The sequence below is a fragment of the Numida meleagris genome, chromosome 2 (assembly GCF_002078875.1).
Source record: "Numida meleagris isolate 19003 breed g44 Domestic line chromosome 2, NumMel1.0, whole genome shotgun sequence".
NCBI classification, from domain to species: domain Eukaryota; kingdom Metazoa; phylum Chordata; class Aves; order Galliformes; family Numididae; genus Numida; species Numida meleagris.
In genome coordinates this window covers 146,776,073-146,793,494 of record NC_034410.1, presented here as the reverse complement: position 1 = coordinate 146,793,494, position 17,422 = coordinate 146,776,073, and the positions used below count along the sequence as shown (strand labels likewise).

General features: G+C 45.9%; 1 protein-coding gene across 4 annotated transcripts in view; it reads left to right on the top strand.

Moving 5' to 3' along the window:
- ZC3H3 (zinc finger CCCH-type containing 3) overlaps positions 1 to 17,422 on the top strand; it is a 162,833-nt gene that overhangs the window by 105,440 nt on the left and 39,971 nt on the right. For all 4 annotated transcript variants that reach the window (XR_002435289.1, XR_002435290.1, XM_021387474.1 and 1 more), the window contains exons 5-6: positions 6,076 to 6,260; positions 15,462 to 15,546. Coding sequence is in view for 2 of the 4 variants with exons in the window: in XM_021387474.1 (XP_021243149.1) it covers positions 6,076 to 6,260; positions 15,462 to 15,546 (270 nt within the window). In the remaining 2 variants the exon portion in view is untranslated. The remainder of the gene's footprint in view (positions 1 to 6,075; positions 6,261 to 15,461; positions 15,547 to 17,422) is intronic.

Sequence of the window (17,422 nt, the reverse complement as noted above, 5' to 3'; positions counted from 1 at the left end):
AAGGGAAGGGAAGGGAAGGGAAGGGAAGGGAAGGGAAGGGAAGGGGAAGGGGAAGGGGAAGGGGAAGGGGAAAGAGAAGGGAAGGGAAGGGAAAAGAGAAGGGAAAGGGAAAGGGAAAGGGAAAGGGAAAGGGAAAGGGAAAGGGAAAGGGAAGGGAAAGGGAAGTGGAAGAGAACGGGAAAGGGAAAGGGAAAGGGAAAGGGAAGGGGAAGGCAAAAATCAAGACTTGGTCAAAATGAGTGTTGATGAAGTTGTTGCTTGAAATCACTGGACTCGGACAAAGTTTCTGCTACTTCTAGTTGGACTGGATGACCTTTAAAGGTCCCTTTCAACTCAAACAATCCTATGATTCAAGGGATGTATGGGAATAGCCCAGATCTCAAGATGCAAAGTGTTTTATTAGCCCAGGTCCTGCACCTGGAATGTTTTTAGTGCAGATGCAGAGATTTCGCCATCAAGCCTGGCTCTGGTGTTGATGTTGGATCTCCAACAACTGCTATACTGTTTTTAAACATTTTTATAGTATCTTTCTACCCCTTTTTCATTAAAAAATTTTATTCCCCTGTCCACCCTAGGGTGGGGGAAAGACAACCCTCAACCTTGTGTAGTCAAGGTTATGGCGATAAATTCTGTAGCATTGTCACTTCTATTCGGAGTAAATTGGCTGGCCGCTTTCGGGCTGAAGGGAAGATAATTTGCTGTAGTATTTCAAATGGATTAGAAATGGATTTGAAGGGAAAGTTCATGCCTCCCATTACAAAGGCTAGAAAGAAGACTATCTTAAGGCACTGTTCACACTCTGGCCTTCATTATCCACGCTTAATACCTTTCCTATTTTCCAGCGTTAATGAAATTTCCTGCCGGAGCGGGTCTTCTGGACGGACGGGAGAACTCTTTAGATCCGAGGGCTTGTGCTGCAGAAAGGGAATTACAAGCCCCTCGTGTCGAGAGCTGGCGTATTCTTCAGGTCCTTGGCCTGGCTATTATCTCATTAATTTTATCCTCTCTTCTCAATACAGTTCATTTCCAAAGGCCGTCCTTTCCATTAGGGTAACAATTCAGTGCAGTGTCGTGACACCGCCAGGAATGAAAAGAGACGAGGGGTTTTGTGAGGCTCTGTTGGTGACATCTCTTGGCCCAACAGTGGCTGTCCCCAGGGTCGGTGTCACGGCCAGTGAGTGAAGGTGATGCTGGTGGATTGAGATTGTTGGGGCTACAACTTTCCATAGGTTTGGACCATTGAGTTTCTCTATTCTTCTATATGGGCTTAGGTTATGCTTAGAGTTTTCTATATAAAACATATTTTACCTTCAATTTTGAATCTAATAGGGCTTCTGGAAGTAAATAGCAGAAGTTGCTAGAGCTCAAGTTCAGGAGCTGAAATTCCCTGCAAAGCATCTCCTGGAGAGCAGCATCTCCAAGCCTATGCATTTGCATGATGTGAATGTGGACTAGAAACACAGGAATTCCGGGCAGTGTGGCTTGGAACATGGGAATTTTGGGCAATATGTCAGAGAACATGGGAATTTCAGGCAACATGGCTCAGAACATGGGAATTTTGGGCAGAGGTTGTCCCCAGCTCAGGGCTTTGGGAGCACTCCCCGCTAAGGGCTGGGCTTTATCTTTTGCAGGCAGGGCAAAGATGGATCATAAAACTGCTGAAGCAGTAATGCAACCTCCTGGTACCTTTCCCTCCGTCTGTCTGTCTCCAGTAGGGGAAACAGCTGTAAAGGTTATTGGAGCAGATTACAACTCCTTTTGAGAGGTAGTTGCATTTTATTTTTTGTTTTTCTTCCCCCTACTAACTTTGACTTTTTAGAAATGAGTTTCCAGGTGAGGAGCCAGGTCTGTCCCCGTGCCAAGGTTCCCGTTACATTATCACACAAAGGGTGGAAGTGGAGGTGGCCACCCTTTAGATGATGAGAACCTAGCTCTAAACTCAAACTCTAATCCTTAAACCTTAACCCCTAAAATCTAACTGTATGCCTAACCTTAACCCCAAACTCCTAAAACCTATGCCTAGCCCTAACCCCCATGCCTAACCCCTAAATCCTAACCCTTTCCCTAACCCTTACCCCTAAACCCTAACCCTAAAGCCTAAACCCCAACTTACGTTTTATCCTGGTGGCTTTACTTTTAGGCAACCTCAATAATCATTTTTCTACAAAAATGCAAATTGGAGGAGGTTCAGCACACATTGATGGGTGCAAGGCAAAAATCCCTGAAAAGTCTCTGCAGGGAAGTGTGGGACCCATGGTCCTTTTGTGCATAACACTATTCTGCTCCTTCTGCTTTTTATTTATTTATTTTTTCTTTTTTAATAATGGTTTATAAAAGTATAAAATGTTTTATAAAGTGCAGCTCTTGCTGCTTGGTGCTCGCCAGCAGCTACTACCTGCTCTCTCTCTGCTCACATACATGGGGTCAGATGCCAGTGGGTAATAACTCTGTGATAAATGGTGACTTTGTAACAAGGGCCACTTCAACACTTAGAGTGAGCACAAAAAAAGTGAGAAAATAAATATCCGGAGCATTTGCGGGAACTGCGTTTTGTTGGACTAAATCCATCTTACAACCGTAGGAGGGTTTTTTTTTCTCCCCAATCTTTTTTTATTTTGGACCCCACTGACATTATTTTCACAGGCAAGCATACTGAGCATGGGAGCATTTCTCTAAATCAGTGTTTTTCTGAGTTAGAAAAACACTGATTTCTGCCCCAAGGAAATGGTGGTGTCACTGTCCCTGCAGGTGTTCAAGAACTTGTGGAGATGTGGCACTGAGGGACATGGTTAGTGGGCATGGTGGGGATGAGTTGGGGTTGGACTTGGTCTTCTACTGATGGTCTTCTGGGTCTTTTCTGATCTTAATGATTCTGTGATACCCAAATCGATGTTTGCTGCATACATTTAAGTCACGATGGTCATGTGCAAAGGGTCACATTTGTGCCATCTTTAGGGTTTTCTAGACATTGTGTGTGGTATTTCCTATAATAGGGCTGGGAAGGAGACTCCATTTGATTGGGCTCTGGTTAGTTCAAAGTGAATTTTACCAGGGGGCTTTGCTGCATCTTGGGTGATGCTTATACCCTCTTGGGTTCAAATGCAGTTCTGTCCATGCCATTTGATTAATATCATCAATGTGGTGTGTCTGTTTACAGCAGATGGAACTATGATGCAAGATGTGCCATCTGGCAGATGTTAAATAAATCAGAGTAATGGCACAAGCATGAATCAGTCCTCATTGTGTCCCTGTTCCCTTTGACACCCCCTTCCTCCAAATCCCTCCTCTCTACCTCCAAACTTTCCCTCAAACTCCACATTTCTAGTGCTTTGTGTGCAAGGTGCCCAGCATGGGATAATCACAGAATCATTAAGGTTGGAAAAGAGCACTAAGATCACCAAGTCCTACCATCAACCCACCACCACTATGTCCATTCACAGAATCACGGAATCATTAAGCTTGGTGAACCTCCCAGATCACCAATCCAGCTGTCAACCTATCCCCACTATGGCCACTAAGCCACGTCCCTCAGTGCCACTCTACCCTTTTCTGGAACACCTCCAGAGATGGCAAGTCCACCTCATGACAACCAGCATGGCTTCATCAAGGTCAGGCTCTGCCTTTCCAACGTAGTGTCCTTCTACAATGGCCTAACTGCACCAGTGACAAGGGAAGGGCCACTGATGTCATCTGTCTGGACTTCAGTGAGGCTTTTGACATGGTCCCGCATAACATCCTTCTTTCTAAATTGGAAAGATAAGAGTTAGATGGGTGGACTGTTCAGTGGACAAGGAACTGGTTGTAAGATTGTGTCCAGAGAGTGGTGATCAGTGAATCAATGTGCAGATGGAGATTGGTGACAAGTCCTGTCCCTCAGAGGCCAATGCTGGAACCAGTGCTCTTTAGTATCTTCATCAATGATATCGACATGTGCATCCAGATGGAGTCCTCAGTACAAGAGAGACATGGACCTCTTGAAGTGCTGGGTATAAGGAAAAAGATTTTTACAGTAAGGGTAGTGAGGCACTGGAAGAGGTTGTTCAGAGATGTGGATCTCCCATCCCTAAAGACATTCAAGATCAGGCTGGATGGGATTCTGAGCAACGTGATGTAGCTGTGGGTGTCCCTGTTCATTGCAGGGAAGTTGGACTGTATGACCTTTAAAGGTCCCTTCCAACTCAAACCATTCTATGGCTCTATGATCAGCCATTGGCACTGAAAATCCCATGCCTCCTCATCTCATGGTGGTTCCATTGGGAAGGTTGGAAGGGTTCACGTGCATTATATACATCCCAGGGGGGTAGTGGAGTTACCGTCTGTGAAGGTTTTCAAGAAAAGAGTGGATGTCACATTAAGTGACATGGTTTAGTGGTATGGTGGTGATGGGTTGATGGTTGGACTAGATGATCTTAGTGGTCTTTCCACCTTTAATGATTCTGTGGTTTTATATGCTGTGCCTGCAGCAAGAGGATGACTGTGGGGAGACGTGTGCAAGCAGCCTTCTCAATGGAAACCTTTCTCCAGCTCTTGGGGTCTACACCAGCTGCAACTCCCTGAGCTTTGCTTAGAGCTGAAAGATTGCAAAGTGGCTGTTCCTTGTAAAATTTCAGGTTTTCTGCTCATCTCTTCAGCAAGGGCAGAGGTTGCCTGAAGAAACTGCACCCAGTGCAGCAGAGCACTTCATTGTCCCCATCCACTCTGCAAATCTGGCAGTAATTCTCTGAGGTTGGTAGCCAGTGGCAACAGCCCTATTAAATGAATAGGCTGTCACGCTAAGCACTAAGAAATGTAACTATTACATTTTACAATTCTCTCTTTCTTTGCAGCACATGTTCATTTAAAGGTAATGCTCTCCAGGGTTTGCATTCTGCTGATAGGATAGCAGGCCTTAATTTACAGATATTCTTCAGTAATGCGCGGTTTATATACGTTCTGCTAATAGCATTATGAGCATAGTTTGTACTAATACAAAATTAGAGCTCTAATTTGCATAAACAAATTACTGTTTGGATTAGTGCTAAATGGTTAAGACGACTGATATTGGAGTAGATTTGATTTGGCTGGAACAGCTCTGTTTGCATAACGGCATATGTACAGCAATGAGCCGGGTGGCGGATGGGGAGAGAGATGGCATCGTGCAGGGAATCAGGTTGGGAACCGGAAAGGGTTTTTGGTGACAGATGAGCCCATCCAGGAGCGATTTGTCCCCAGGGTGTCACTTGAGAGCTTCTGAAAGCTGTCCTTTGCCTGTTGGAGCAAACAGGCATTAGGAGCAACACTAATGTGTGCAACTAAAGCACAGTTCCTGACCCTTCATTGTCCTCACTGCAGACCTAGGAGGGGAATGCGTCAGAGAGGGTAGTAGAGAGATGGGGAGCTGGAGGAGGGTCCCCGGTGCTGCAAGGGACCAGTTTGGCTCCCAGGATTTGCTTTTGGCATTAAGGGATGGCAGCATCCTGAGGCAGCTCGTCCCATGCAAGGATATTGAGAAAGCCTTGAAAGAGCTGCAGTTGCAGAGGGCTGCAAAAATATCCAGCAAGTGACCACTCCTCTGGTTCTGCTTGTAGTAGCCATCATCAGGAGAGACTATTCCAGCCCATTAGGCAGCCCAGCACCATAGTGCTGAACAACACAATATCTGCGTGCCCACCTGGATCCCTATTTGGCTCTGCCAAGCTGCCCGTTAGGAAGACACGAGCCAGCAGTGCAGATGGAAGCTGTGCTTTGGGGTCGATGGGAAAGATCTGCAGAGTTTATGGACAAGCTTCTGTGCATGCTGTGAGTGGGACCTGATGGATGTGGACAAGCGTTGCTGTGGGCACACTGGGTGAAAGAAGTGGTTATTTGTGCAAGAAGGAAGAGGTACCATTTGTAGAGTCTTTAATTACACCTACTTTCGATGTAAATAAATAAGATCTGATTCCCCAGTTCCTTTTGTTTTCACTCTCCAAAGAAAGAACTTAACTGCTTGCTGTCTGTACCGCCTGTATCACTGATCAACTCTGGGTTTGCTCACAGCTCCTTGTGGTATCATCCTGACTCTGTGCTCACCTTGGCTTTGACCTTTCCTTACAGGTCCCCCCAAGCAAGCTCAACGCCCAAGAGTAGCAAATCCCAAGCCATACAGCAGAGGTGGAGGAGCAAAGGCTATCGCTGCATTGGAGGGGTGATGTACCGTGTGTCGGCAAACAAACTCTCCAAAACTTCCAGCACCCCTGGTCGGTGCAGAGATCTGAGCACCAAGAGCCCTGGCAGAGCAGGTGAGCAGTGAGAATTTGTCCTAATTTGTATGAAATATCCACCAGTGCCTCAGCTTTGGAGCTGAGGTTGGCTTGTAGCTGCTTGTTCCATGGCATGGCGTTGGGACTGGATTGTTGTTAGGGACCCTGGCAACCCAAGCCATACTATGTTTGGATGTTTCCAGCCTGCATACTACAGCTCCTTACTTCCCTTGAGTTGCTGCAACACCTGAGAACCTCTAAACAAGGTCATAGAATCACAGAGTCCAAGAATCATTAAGGTTGGAAAAGACGCCCAAGATCCCCAAGTCCAACCCCAACCCATCCCCACCATGCCCACTAAACCATGTCCCCAGGTGCCACATCTCCAGATTTCTTGAGCACCTCCAGGGATGGTGACTCCACCACTTCCCTGGGCAGCCTGTTCTGATGCCTGACCACTTTTTCGGAGAATAATTTTTTCCTACTATCCAACCTGAGGTCCCTGAGAAGTTTTTAGGGGAAAAAAACCAACCTTCCTAGCAGTGTTCCTGGCACCTCAACACAGAGGTAATGGACATCTCATTGCCAGAGGACATCCCCAAGCTCTTCTTGATTACGGTTTGTTTTTTGATTAACAGTAGCACTGAAGGGAAAATAACGTAAAAGAAACCAAAGTTTTAAGAAGGAACAAATTAAGAATATTGAGTTTTTCTCAAGTTAGTGTGCACCAGGGTTAGGTCTACCCTGTTATACTGCTTGTTTTTTTTAACCATAATGAGGATTGCTAAGTCTTGGGCAGCTTCAAAGTAGCACCTCAAGGTTAAATATATTTGATATGCTCATTGAATTGCATTCAATATTGACCTAACAAAGCTGGGAGGGTCACTCTGCAGATAACTATGAAGCAGGCAGTTTGATGCGGTTTCTGGGTTTACATTTCGCTTCAATTAAATGTGTGTTGTAGCTCGTCTGGTACTTGACACCTCAAGTGCAGATCTCAGGCAGGATCAGGTTTTTAATTGTGCCTAAAGTGTTGGTTGTTTTTTTTTTTTTTCAAGTTTCTACCTGGACTGAATGTTTTTGCTCCCTGTATTTGCAATCCTTGGGAAAAGTTAAAGTGGGAAAGGCAAAGCCAGTGATTTCATGGTGTTTTTCTTTGTTGGAATGATGGAGGCAGCAGAGATGAGCGTGTTTGTGAGTGATACTCTAAAGGCAATTTAATGCCGAAGTCATTTTATGTACAGTGCAACAGCCTGGATGAAGAGAGGAATTAAATAGGACGATGTCATTGGGAAGTGTCACTGGGAGCTGTGTGTACCCCATTTTGGGGTTTCCTGGGTAAGGAGATGCAAATGATGGATGTCCCATCTCCCTTATTTTGCCCCTTCTTACAGCCCACCCTTTTGAGATCCAGTGCTGGTAGGTGAATGGGTTATTCCTGTTACCCACCAGGTTCCATTAAACAAACCCATAAAGGAAAGGTTTGTGGGAAAGAGCTTTGAGAGAGGGGACAAAAATCCCATTAGCAGTGTCTGAATCCCTGCACTCCTGCTGCCTTTCCATGGGACCAGGCACTTCTGAGCATTTCTGCTGCCAGGGAATGTGTTAAATTCAAAGCAATTATAACAAATAGTGGAAATGGCTTGAAAAAATGAAATACGTTTTCACAGAATCAGAGGATCATAGATTGGGCTGGGTTGAAAAGGACCTCAAAGATCATCGAGTTTCAACCCCCCTGCTGAGTGCAGGGTTGCCAACCACTAGGCCAGGCTGCCCAGAGCCACGTCCAGCCTGGCCTTGAATGCCTCCAGGGACGGGGCATCTGCAACCTCCTTGGGCAACCTGTTCCAGTGTGTCACCACCCTCTGTGTGAAAAACTTCCTTCTAATATCTAACCTACATCTCCTCTGTCTCAGTTTAAAACCATTCCCCCTTGTCCTATCACTATCCACCCTTGTAAACAAAGGGTTTTAATGGAGATGAGACTGTTGTAGCCCATGGGGAAGAACCATCCTGAGTGGGGATTTGAGATTGAGGATCATCCCCAGGCACTGATTCAATGCAGCAGACTTTTATTGGAGCAGCAAAAGATGAACAAAACACTCAGGACATGGCCATGGAAGGCGTCAGATGGAGCAGATTCAGCTTTAGGAGCCAGATTTCAGGACAGAGCAGCCAAAAGCCTTGGGGTCTTCCATTGCAGCAGGGAGACCTTTTGAAGGATGAAGATCTTGAAGGAGTACATTGGTTGGGTTGACTGTAATCTGTCCATTATTGGATTCTTTTTCAAGGACACTTTGGGTTACTGGGGTTTTTTCCAAGAACTTCTTTTTGGGTAGGACTCAGGTTTACTGGGTTTTGCCCTGCAGCATGGAGATGGACATGACTCCAGTTGCTGCCTCATTTCCAGTTGATACACTGGAGGATTTAATTAGGTGCTGAGAGGTGCTTACATCACTCTTTCTGCTGCTGGAGCTCTGGTGTTTTCCTGGCAGCTTTTCCTAAACACATCTTGCATATCCCATATTTAAAATTCTTGTTCCAGACCTTTTTTTCATTTATCCTAATGCATGAAAGTTTCTAAATTCATCTAACCTCTGGAAAACAGCAAATTTATGCCTAGGGAACTTAAAAAAAAGGCTGATGGATTCATCCTTGTCCATAAATATCCAGTGCTGGACTGTGACCATGCAGAGAAACACCAGCCCAGTGTGCAATTTTTGGGAGAGCCAAAGGGATGACGGGAGAATATTGTGCAAAACTTTTCCTCTTTTTAATCTCCAGTGTGCGTTGGGGTAGCGGAGAGATGGGAAGCGCTCATGACAGTTTAATAGCTCAGGATTTACTTACGATGGGTTATAATTCTGCTGTTCACCTGAATTTATTGGGTTGGTATTTTGTCTCTCTGTGCCCTGACTACAATCAGAAATGCAAAGATCTATTTTTCACTTAGCGGAAATATTAGGAAATGTGGCAGCAGGACAGTGTGGAAAGTGTTTGATACATTGCAATTAGATGTGGCTTTAATTAAGCAAATGCAATAAGCTGGTTGAGCAAACCTTTCTGTCATTTCTTTCTACAATTGCTGCATTATTCGGACGCTTGAGGAATTTCCATGAAATTGGGGAAACAAGCAAAAGGTTCTGGCAACACAGCATTTCAAAAATAAATTTGAAAGGGGAAATAAAAAAAAAGAGCAGCCCTGTATGAAATTGAAAGCAGCAGGAACAAAATTAAGGTTTGACATTGTCCGGAAGGCAGCCCTGACCCCAATCTAGGCACAAGCAGTGCAGGTAGAGCTATTGCAGCCCATGATGTGGGCTCACTGCAGTGGAGTTTAAGCCACATCCAAGGCTGCTTCCTGCAGAGATATCTTCCCTTTGCAACTTTGGATACCCAGGAAAACCCGCAGCTCATGCCCAAATATCCCCACCACTACATCATGCCAAAGAATGTCCCAAGCTCCAGTAGCTTGTTCACCGCTCTGTGGCCTCAGTTGTCCCGCCTTCATTCTGCAAAACGTGTTGGGATGGGATGATTGAGGAGCCCAACCTAATGCACAAAGGTGTGAGAACAGCTCAAGTTGGAGCACTGCTTTGCTGTGTTGATTTTGATGTTGTTTGAGTTGGGTCCCTTGGTCCTTTGAGCTCAGTCCCTTGGCTCTGGGATTACTCAATGTCTTTGTCCCTTTGGATTCAATCCCTTGGCTTTGGAATTGCTCAGTCTGTTGGGCCCTTTTGAGCTCAGTTGCTTGGCTTTGGGTTTGCTCAATCCCCTGGTCTCTTTCAAGCTCAGTCTCTTGGTTCTGGGACTACGCAATCCCTTGGTCCCTTCAAACTCAATCCGTTGAGTTCAGTCTCATTAAAACCCTTTATTCCTTTTGAGCTCAGTCTCTTGGGTTTGGGAATCCTTGATCCCTTGTTCCCTTCTGAGATCAGTTGGGATTTCCAATCCCTTGGGATTTCTCTGTTCCTTGTCCCCTTTAAGATCAGTCCGCTGGGTTTGGGATTTGTCCTCTTGGAGCGTAATCCCTTGGTTTTTGGATTAATTAATCCTTCGGTCCCTTTTGAGTTCAGTCACTTGGCTTTGGATTTACTCCATCTGTTGACTCCTTCAAGCTCAGTCACTCAGGTTTGGGATTGCTCAGCCCCTTTTGCACTCAGTCCTTTTGTTTTGAGACCACTCAATCCCTTAGTTCATTTCCGTTCAAACCCTCAAGTTTGGAGTTGCTCAATTCCTCAGCTCCTTTTGAGTTCAATCCCTTTATTTTAGGATTTCTCAACCATTCAGTCCCTGGACCCTTTTAGCTCCATCACCTCAGTTTTAGGATTTCGCAATCCCTCAGTCCCTTTGAGCTCAACCCCTTGGGTTTGGGACCTGTTATCCTTGAAGAGCACCACTGGATCTAGGGTGTGCAGGGCATGGGAGAAAAACCATGCTCCTTCCAAGCATCTACAGAGCCAATTGTGTAACAGCATTGAAACCAGAGCATGCTTCGTTAATTGAGCGTGCTTTGCTAATAACAAAATGCCTGTGAGTGCCTTGAAGCAGGGACATGCATGTTCCTGTTCAGAGCTGGGATGCAGTCAGGCAGGAAAGCGTGAAATGCTGCTTTAAAAGCCCTTGTTTTGTTGTTACCTTCCAGAAAGTGAGGGCTTCTGCTGTCTGGTGAGTAAAATAAATTACCCCCAGCAGCTGCTAGTGCTGATCATCTGAAACAGTGGAAGTCACTTAAATGAATAATAATTAAAGAAATAAATTTCCTGAGTGCCAGCCTCAAAACTTTTTGTTCAGCAGCAAAGGCTGGAGAGCCTCGCAAAATGAATGGCCGCCTCCTCCAGAAGTAGGCTGCCTGTGCCGCAGAAGGTGAAGTGCAATTATAACTTGACCTATTAAATGGCGTGGTTGAAAAGAGCCTTTTTACTTGGTGCCAAGGTCATGCATGAAGGGGGTTGAGCAGAAGCAAGCTACAATGGTGCAGGTGTCCAGCAAGGCTAAATAATGGGATGCTGGGGCAAAACCCCATGGCGGTGATCCCAGAGCTGGAGCAACATCCTACACTTGGAATGGAGCCCGTTTCTCTCCTTGGGTGAGATTTTGATAAATTCTCACTGATTTGGGGTTGTTGTAATGGGCTTAGAGGTTCCATTGTCACGAGGGGATTTACCTGATAACATTATGCTCCCGAGCATCCCTTTACTCCACTGTACTGCTTGGTCCTAGTGCATCCCCTTATCTCCTGCTCCTTCACTGTGCCCTAGGAGCAATAAAATCCTGCCTAAATAATTAAGAAGGTAATTAACCGCACAACCTCCTTGCAAAGTTTGCAGTTGATTTGCATGCAGAGGGAAATTCTTAGGTGGCATTCTCAGGGAGCATTAAAAAGCCTGGGGTGATGAGGAGTTGCATGGAGGTGTTAGAGCTGGATGGAAGCATCCCACATCCCATTGTGGGAAGCACCCAAGAATGGTTTGCATGGTTTGCCAAGGTGGTTTGCCAAGGGAGATCTCTGCCGGCCTTTCCCTGGAGGAGAGGGACCAGATGCCAGGGGAAGGAACCCACCTGGTTGTACAGTCTACAAGGAAAACCATCTGGATTAATGTGTGGGTGCTGTCATAGGGGTACAGCCTCCAACCTCTCCAGTGGGAAGCCCTATTGACATGGTCACCTCGCTCCATTTAGCTTCAAAAGCAAAGTTTGGAGCAGGATGCGTCTTCCGAGGGACCTCCGGAGCCAGGCTATTGTGCTGTGGATTTGCTCAGAGTTGGGAAAAAAATAAAAAAGGAATAGTTAGGCGATAGCCCCCGCTATTAATCATAGCTGTAATCATGCATTTAATGAACATGACAGCTCCGTTCCCTCTGGAGCGACGCGCCAAGGCTCACGGCTGGGTGAGGTACAACAATCACTTCTCAGCTCTCTGAGAGCCAGCGTCGTGTTGGGATGATGCATGAAGAGAAACAGCCCCGTTTGCACGGGCTGTGGGTTTCCTTACAGATGATGTGCTTCGACCTGACTCAATCGTTAAGGAAAAAAAAGGAAAAGAGAAAAACACCTGTCCCTTATGCAGGATATAAAATATCAAGCCTGACGCCGCTGTGCTGTGTGTAATCAGTTAAAAAGCCCTTAATGTGCAGTTCTTTGATGCTCACCCAGCAGCTTTTTTTTTTTTTTGTATTTCTTCTTCTTCTTTTTTTTTTTTTCCTGTGCACACTTATTTAAATATCTGCTGCAATGGAAATTCTGCATTTGGTGTAGGGATGTGCAGTTTGCTGTCCTGGTCCAGCAGCACTTTGTCCCAGTACTGGTGCTCTCCCAGCATGCTTAATCCCTCTCTTGCAAAATTCAGTTGGGTTGCATTTGGAGGAAGGGCCAAGTGAGGCTCTCCAGGGTCAGAGTCAAGCTTAGGGGCACTCAGCATTTTGTTTCATAGAATCACACAGTCATTAAGGTTGGAAAAGACCTCCAAGATCATCTAGTCCATCCATCAACCCATCCCCACCAAACCCAGTAAACCATGTCCCTTATGTTTCTTTGAATCTGGAGCCCTATAGAATTTGCACACGAGCACATTTCAGCTCCTATTTTTAAATTTAACCCTTTTCCATTCCTCAGTATCATTGCTCAGCCCCACAGGGCTTAGGTTCCTTTGGAGAGCCCAACTCTCCACCTTGCATCTATCTTGCTCTGACCTTCATCACTCATAGCTTTGAGGTTTGCAGAGAATCTCTTGTATTTTAGAGTGGTAACACATTGGAAGAGGCTGCCAGTTGAAGTGGTGGAGTCATTGTCCCTGGAGATCTCTAAGAACTGTGGAGATGTGGCACTTGGAGACATGGTTTAGTGGTCATGGTGGGATGGGTTGGGGTTGGACTTGGAGATTTTAGAGGTCTTTCCCAATCTTAATGATTCTGTGATTCTATTATTCTGTTTAAACTTCTTTTTGCATGATGGAAAAGCTTCTAAAACTGATGTTGTGCTGCAACTCCATAAATCCCAGTAGACAGAAGAGAGAAATGAGGCTTTGCCTCTTTCCAGGCTGCTGCATGTTAAAAACCACATAATTACATAGCTTCTGGACCACGCGGCCGATGGGCTGTCTCCTCCTGGGTAAATATTTAGGCAGTTCTCTATTACTTGGATGAATATTTCCACTCGGAGTAATTAGAGAGCAAGGAGGAAGTGTATCTTTGCCAGCTGCCAGACTGCTGTGGATGTGGTCGATGGGTGCTTCCGTGCTACATTTTGCAAAGAATGGGAGTAATTCTCGTGCATTGAAACTGCTTGGAGGCTGCGAATTAATTCCCAGTAGGAATCTGTAAAGGGAGATATGCATCCAGTGTGGCACACATTCCATCCTCCCAACAGTTTCAAATGGTTTTAGGTTGTGTATAATAACATTTCTTCTTGCCAGATGAAAGCTGTGAAAGAAATCCAACCAACCATTCAGCCATGTCTGTAGTATGGTTATATATCCATTTAAAACTAGCTGAAAGAGACTGTTGCACCCCTTATTTATTTATCTATTTATTTATTTAGCAGTTCCTCTTCTCTGGCAAAGGATGTGGTTGTCAGGCTGCTTTAACTAAAAGGATGGCACGTGAGCACAGAAAGACGCTTGTACCCCAGAGTCTGCTTTTATGCCCAGGTATTAAATATTTAGAGAGATTGTCTGCTGCCCTGGGGAGCCCACTCTTGGGATAGTTTGTCCTGCTGAGCTTGCTTTCAAGAGCTTTAAAAATAATTGCGGAGGTCTGAGGGATGCTCTAACCTTACCCTAATGATGGGCTTTAATTTAGATCTCTCCCTGCGTTGTTTGGGAGGTCAGGTTTGCTTGAGCATGATGGCCTCATCTTCCCCTTGGGGAAGCAGAACTCGAGCCAAAAGCCAAAAAAAAACATCTCTGAAAACAGTTACTGTGCCTGACTCATCTGGTGACCTTATATGATGGAATGACGGCATCAGTGGACAAAGGGAAGGCAACTGATGTCATCTACCTGAACTTGTGCAAGGCCTTCAGCATGGTCCCACACCACATCCTTATCTCTGAATTGGAGAGGTGTGAATTTGAAGGGTAGACTGTTGGTGGATAAGGAATGGATTGGCACTCTTAGCAAGTTTGCTGATGACACCAAGCTGAGTGGTGGAGTTGACACAATAGAAGGGAGGGATGCCATTCAGAGGGATCTGGGCAGGCTCAAAAAGTGGGTACATGAGAATCTACTGAGGATTAACAAGGCCAAGTGGAAAGTGTTGCACTTGGGCTGAGGCAATCCAAAGTATATGTGTACAGACTGGGAGAAGAACTCATTGAGAGCAGAGCTGCAGAGAAGGACTTGGGGGTCCTGATGGACAAAAAGCTGGACATGAGCCAGCACCGGAGCAGATTGCCCAGAAAAAGTGTGGATGTCCCATCCCTGGAGGTGCTCAAGGCCAGGCTGGATGGAGCCATGGCAGCCTGATGTGGTGGGTGGCAACCCTGGCTGGAACTGGATGGTCTTTAAGGTCCCTTCCAACCCAAGCATTCTGTGGTTCTATGGTACTATGATCTTCCCAAGCATTTTATGGTTCTGTGAAATGCCACTGTAATACTCAGTGATCTTGCACCAAGCTTGAACAACCATGCAATATCTGCTGTGCCCAAAGATTTTTGCTCGCATCCTGCAAGCTCTCTATGACTCCAGTCTCCATTCGTGGGCCACCAGCGTCACGCTTGCTCTTTGCATTTGAAAAGGGAACAGATGGGGTTTTGCAGGCATTGGCAGCCAGAGTGACAGCTCGAGCGCGGGGACTGCATGCTGCTGCACTATCAAATTCCACTCGCTCACTCCCCAGCTCACCCAGGCTGGCAGGTGAGTGACTGAAGCACGCTGCTACCACCTGGAAATGCTTTTATTTTCAGTTCACTCTTTTCCTACAGCACTCAAGGACAATTTAATTGCATACACACGCGGACTGAGGTCAGCCACTGGGTTTCCCTGGGCTGCTGCAGCTTCACATTTTGCTCTGCAGCCAATGCATACATGTGCATTTCCCAGGAGCAGTTCCCCAGCACTGAGGAAAGGATCCCTGCGGAGTTCAGAGACCTTTTTTTGCAGGGCTTATCCTCGATGCTAAGCTGGCAAAGAGCATACTGACCCAAGCAATAATACACCAAAGACCACACGAGTCCCTGCAAAATTTTGTGATTCTGAGCAAATGGTCATGAATGTGTCTGTGTTTCTTCCTGTTTTCCAACAGCACGATTGAGCTGCACGCCCAGCAGTCCTGGCTTCTCTCCATTTGGCTGCCTGAACCGATCAGCCACGAGCCGATACATCGCAAGGTCTGTACTCACAGTGTGATTTGTGCTCAGGATGGTGTCTGAAGTGTGTGATGGGGCTGTTTCATTGGTTCTTAGTTTGGTGAAGCTCTGATTCCCCCCATTCTCAGTTGTAAACTTAGCAGAAAGACGCTGGCTGCTGCTCTGAAAGTTTCTCTTGAAAGGGTTTGAAAGGTCGGTAATGGATATCAACACATTTAAGAATTCAAATCCTTCTCTAGCCCTCTATGAAAGTCCCTTTTTACAACAACTCTATTGTTCTCGAGGGCAGCAGTGTCACTGCCATCTGTAGAGCAGCAGTTTGTATTTTTTTCCCCCGTGAGTCACTAAATTACATCCCAATACAACCCAGCAAACATGCGGGTTTTCTTTCTCAGCTGAACACCCAACCAGTGCTCCTGCAAACTGGGAACCAAGCATGGGGCAACTGGGAAGCACCATGAGTGGGAAAACGACAGCACATTGCCACTGCTTAACACCCTGCTGCCTTTCTTATTGCCTTCCTTCTATGCTACAGATGTGCCACGTATCATCGCGTCCTTAAGTATGAGCATTTGCAGACAAGTTCCTCTTAATTGTAGTAGACTGAAATTTATTTCCAAAGTGTCTTGGTTCCAGATGTCTCTAGGCAGACTTAGTGCCAGATTTTAGCTATGTTTTATTATAACCCATCACTAATACCACCTAATTTAAAATCTGCCATCAGTTAATTGGTGGTAGGGTCCATCCTGCAAACAATTTCAGTGCATATAACGTGCTGGCCAAATATCTCTGGTAGGCTGTTGACTGTGGGAGAGCCCTTTTTCAGTGTAATAATATCAGCAAATAAATGCTTCTTCGCTTCCCCCTGGTCCCATACAGTCCTGTAGTTGGAGGGTAATCACCTCTTCCACTGCAAGCTTATGGAAAATGTGTGCTAAGCAACTTCTGATATCCATAAGTAATTTCTAGTGATACCAGGCACTTAATGTAGATTTTTTCAGATATTTGGTGTTACGTTGCAGCCAGCACAGGAGAGAACTTCTTTTGCCTCTTTTACTATGTTCCTGTAAGCTGCAGGGAGCATTTTCTATGCTTGCAGTGTCATTGGAGATGATTCTGCTCATGGAGGAATCTGTGGAGGTCTCTTTATGGGCTCTTGCACCAAAAGGTCTCTTCTACCATATCCCAGAGAAGGTCTGGTTCATGTTCTCTGTACCATGCCATTAAAGAGTTCCAGAGTACAAAACCCCTGCTTGTCTTCTCCTGGGTGAGCAAATCAGCTCCTGGCCTCTGCTTAGGTGTCCTGTGGTCCAGCCTCAACTTGAACCCCACTCGATACAGCCTTTTACTGGACTCACTGTCTGTGCTGGACTGAGAACCCCAAATTGGACCTTATATGTTACTGAAGTCTCACAGGAACCAAACAGAGGAGGTAGATCCCCTCCCCCATCCTCCCTGCTGTGTTCATAACCCAGCATGTGGTTGGAATCGTGACCTCTTGGATGAGGGGAGGCTGAGGACTTTTTGTCTAGTTTGGAGGAGAAAAGGAAGCTGTGAGGTGACCTTATTGCTCCCTACAACTTTATGAGGAAGTGGAGAGGGAGGTGTTGATCTCTTCTCTGCAACAGTAGGACATATGGGAATGGCACAGAGCTGCACAAGGTGAGGTTCAGATTGGACATGAGGTAACATTTCTTTATCATGAAGGTGGACAAACACTGGGACAGGCTTTCCCTCCCTTCCCCTCCCCTCCTTTTTCTTTTCGCCTTTTCTTTTTTTCTTCTTTTCTGCTCTACTCTATTCTGTTCTACTCTTAAGTCTTCTCCTCTTAAGTCTTCTCCTGTCCTGTCCTGTCCTGTCCTGTCCTGTCCTGTCCTGTCCTGTCCTGTCCTGTCCT